Source organism: Trypanosoma conorhini (assembly GCF_003719485.1).
Source record: "Trypanosoma conorhini strain 025E chromosome Unknown Tco_14.4_contig_01238, whole genome shotgun sequence".
Taxonomy (NCBI): domain Eukaryota; phylum Euglenozoa; class Kinetoplastea; order Trypanosomatida; family Trypanosomatidae; genus Trypanosoma; species Trypanosoma conorhini.
In genome coordinates this window covers 1-3,149 of record NW_021705333.1, presented here as the reverse complement: position 1 = coordinate 3,149, position 3,149 = coordinate 1, and the positions used below count along the sequence as shown (strand labels likewise).

The window sequence follows — 3,149 nt, the reverse complement described above, 5'->3', positions numbered from 1 at the left end:
CTTGGTCATGCCAATACCGGTGTCCTCCACCGTCAGAGTCTTGCTTGCCTTGTCGGGGATCACGCGGACGCGCAGGTGGGGCTCGTCGCCGAGCACAGCCTGGTTCGTCAGGCTCTGGTAGCGGACCTTGTCGCACGCATCGGACGAGTTGCTGATCAGCTCACGCAGAAAGATTTCCTTGTTAGAATAAAATGTATTAATGATGAGAGACATCAGCTGATTAATCTCAGCCTGGAATGCGAAGGTCTCGGTCATCTTTGCGGGGTTCTTTGTTCCTGGGTTGTGTAATAGGTTGTATGCTTGCTGTTCCTGCCTAAGCCTGCCGCAGAATGCTGATGCTGTTGTGTTACGAGAGTCGTTCTTAGCTGCCGGTGGCACGTAAAGCGCAGAGGGGGAGAGGACAAGCAAAAGGAAAGAAAAGGAGAGGCAAAACGGAGTACGTGGCGCGCAGCTGCGGTGGACGCCAGAGCGGCGGCGGCGGCGGCAGCGGCAGGGCCGAGAAAGGCGTGGGCGTGGGGGGCATTTCCCCCCCCCCCCACTCCATTCTGCGTTGTTGCTTTTTCCCGAAGTAAACAAACCAACAAAGACAATTAATAATAATAACAATAATAGTAATAGTAATAGTAATAGTAATAATAATAATAGCGTCGGCAGGGCGAATTTCCTTGCTAGGGAAACACGGCGCGCCAAGGAATGAAAAGAAAAACATGCTGTGCTTGCACATGCAGGGGGGGAAAACAAAGAAGGGCCAAATCAAAAAGAGGAGGAAGAATAGTCCCTCGAGACGAGCCCACGGCAAGGGGCGCCGCCTCTAGTCGACCTGCTCCATGCTGGAGGTGCCGGCGGTGGCCTCCACGGGGGCGGCAGGGGCGGACGCCACCTCCTCCTCGCCGTTGTCGTCGTCGTCCAGCGAGAGGCCAAGCTTGATCATGCGGTGGATGCGATCGGCGTACGACGTGGGATCGTCCAGCGCGAAGCCAGAGGTCAACAGTGCGGTGTCGAAGAGCAGGTAGACAAGGTCCTTCACGGCCTTGTCGTTCTCGTCCGCCTCCACGCGGCGCTTGAGCTCCTTCACAATGGCGTGCGTCGGGTTGATCTCCATCGTCTTCTTCGACATCATGTACGCGGACATGCTCGAGTCGCGCAGCGCCTGGTTGCGCATAATCTGCTCCATGTGCGCGCTCCAGCCGAACTCCGAGGTCACGAGGATGCAGGGCGACGTCGCCAGGCGCTCCGACACCACCACCTTCTCCACCTTGTCGCCCAGAACCTCCTTCATCGCCTTGCAGAGACGCTCGTACGCGGCCTTCTCCTCCTCCCGCTGCTTCTTCTCCTCCTCCGTCTCCTCAAAGTGCACGCCCTCCTTCGTCAGGCACGCGAACTTCTTGTCCTCAAAGTCCTTCACCTGCTGCATCACGTACTCGTCGATCGGCTCCGTCATGAACAGCACTTCAAACCCGCGGCGCCTCGCCTGCTCAATGAACGGCGAGGTCTCCAGCTTCTTCTTGCTGTCGCCCGTCACGTAGTAGATGCACTTCTGGCCCTCCTTCATCCGGGTGACGTAGTCCTTCAGCGTCGTCATGTCCTCCCCGGACTCCGAGCTGTGGAAGCGCAGCAGCTCCATCAGCTTCTTGCGGTTCGCGCTGTCCTCGTGGATGCCCAACTTGACGTTCTTGCCGAACTGCTCGTAGAACTTCTTGTAGTCCTCCTTGTTCTCGGCGATCTCCTCAAAGAGCTCCAGCGCCTTCTTCACGATGTTCTTCCGAATCACCTTGAGGATCTTGTTCTGCTGCAGGTTCTCACGCGAAATGTTCAGCGGCAGGTCCTCGCTGTCCACCACGCCGCGCACGAAGCCGAGCCACTCGGGGCACAGGTCCTCGCAGTTGTCCATGATAAACACGCGGCGCACGTACAGCTTGATGTTGTTGCGCTTCTTGTTGGGCTCAAACATGTCAAACGGCGCACGCTTCGGCACGAACAGGATCGCGCGGAACTCCAGCTGGCCCTCCACCGAGAAGTGCTTCGTCGACAGCGGCTCCTCCCAGTCGTTCGAGATGGCCTTGTAGAAGGCGGCGTACTCCTCCTTCGTCACGTCCTTCGGGTCGCGCGTCCAGAGGGGCTTGTGCTTGTTCTGCACCACAAACTCCTGCGTCACCTCCTTGACCTTCTTCGTCTTCTTCTTCTTCCCCTCCTCTGCGTCGTCCTTCACCTCCTCCACCTTCGGCTCCTCACCCGCCTCCTCCTCCTTCGCCGCCGCCTCCTCGTCCTCGTCCGTCACCTCCTTCTCCGTCGTCTTCTCCACCATCAGCTCAATGTCGTAGCCGATGAACTCCGAGTGCTTCTTGATGAGGTCCTTCAGGCGACGCTCCTCCAGGTACTCCTGCTGGTCCTCCTTCAGGTGCAGGACAATGCGGGTGCCGCGCTTCAGGTCGCACTCCGGCGTCGGCGTCACTGTGAAGGTGCCGCCGGCAGACGACTCCCACGTGTGCGCCTCGTCGTCGTTGTGCTTCGACACAACCGTCACGCGGTCCGCCACAAGGTACGCCGAGTAGAAGCCCACACCAAACTGGCCAATCATGCTCATGTCACCGCCGGCCTCCAGCGCCTCCATAAAGGCCTTCGTGCCGGAGCGCGCGATCGTGCCCAGGTTGTTCACCAGCTCCGCCTTGGTCATGCCAATACCGGTGTCCTCCACCGTCAGAGTCTTGCTTGCCTTGTCGGGGATCACGCGGACGCGCAGGTGGGGCTCGTCGCCGAGCACAGCCTGGTTCGTCAGGCTCTGGTAGCGGACCTTGTCGCACGCATCGGACGAGTTGCTGATCAGCTCACGCAGAAAGATTTCCTTGTTAGAATAAAATGTATTAATGATGAGAGACATCAGCTGATTAATCTCAGCCTGGAATGCGAAGGTCTCGGTCATCTTTGCGGGGTTCTTTGTTCCTGGGTTGTGTAATAGGTTGTATGCTTGCTGTTCCTGCCTAAGCCTGCCGCAGAATGCTGATGCTGTTGTGTTACGAGAGTCGTTCTTAGCTGCCGGTGGCACGTAAAGCGCAGAGGGGGAGAGGACAAGCAAAAGGAAAGAAAAGGAGAGGCAAAACGGAGTACGTGGCGCGCAGCTGCGGTGGACGCCAGAGCGGCGGCGGCAGCGG

General features: G+C 58.4%; 1 protein-coding gene across 1 annotated transcript, besides 2 other annotated features; it reads right to left on the bottom strand.

Annotated features, from left to right (window-relative positions):
* Positions 1-442: 442 nt before the first annotated feature.
* Positions 443-491: a microsatellite.
* A 100-nt stretch (positions 492-591) lies between these two features.
* Positions 592-644: a microsatellite.
* A 167-nt stretch (positions 645-811) lies between these two features.
* Tco025E_09708 (heat shock protein 90) lies at positions 812-2,920 on the bottom strand (the record flags this gene model as incomplete). The annotated part of the gene is made up of 1 exon (XM_029376518.1): positions 812-2,920. One exon carries the CDS (start codon positions 2,918-2,920, stop codon positions 812-814), a length of 2,109 nt encoding a protein of 702 aa, XP_029223370.1.
* Positions 2,921-3,149: the final 229 nt, after the last annotated feature.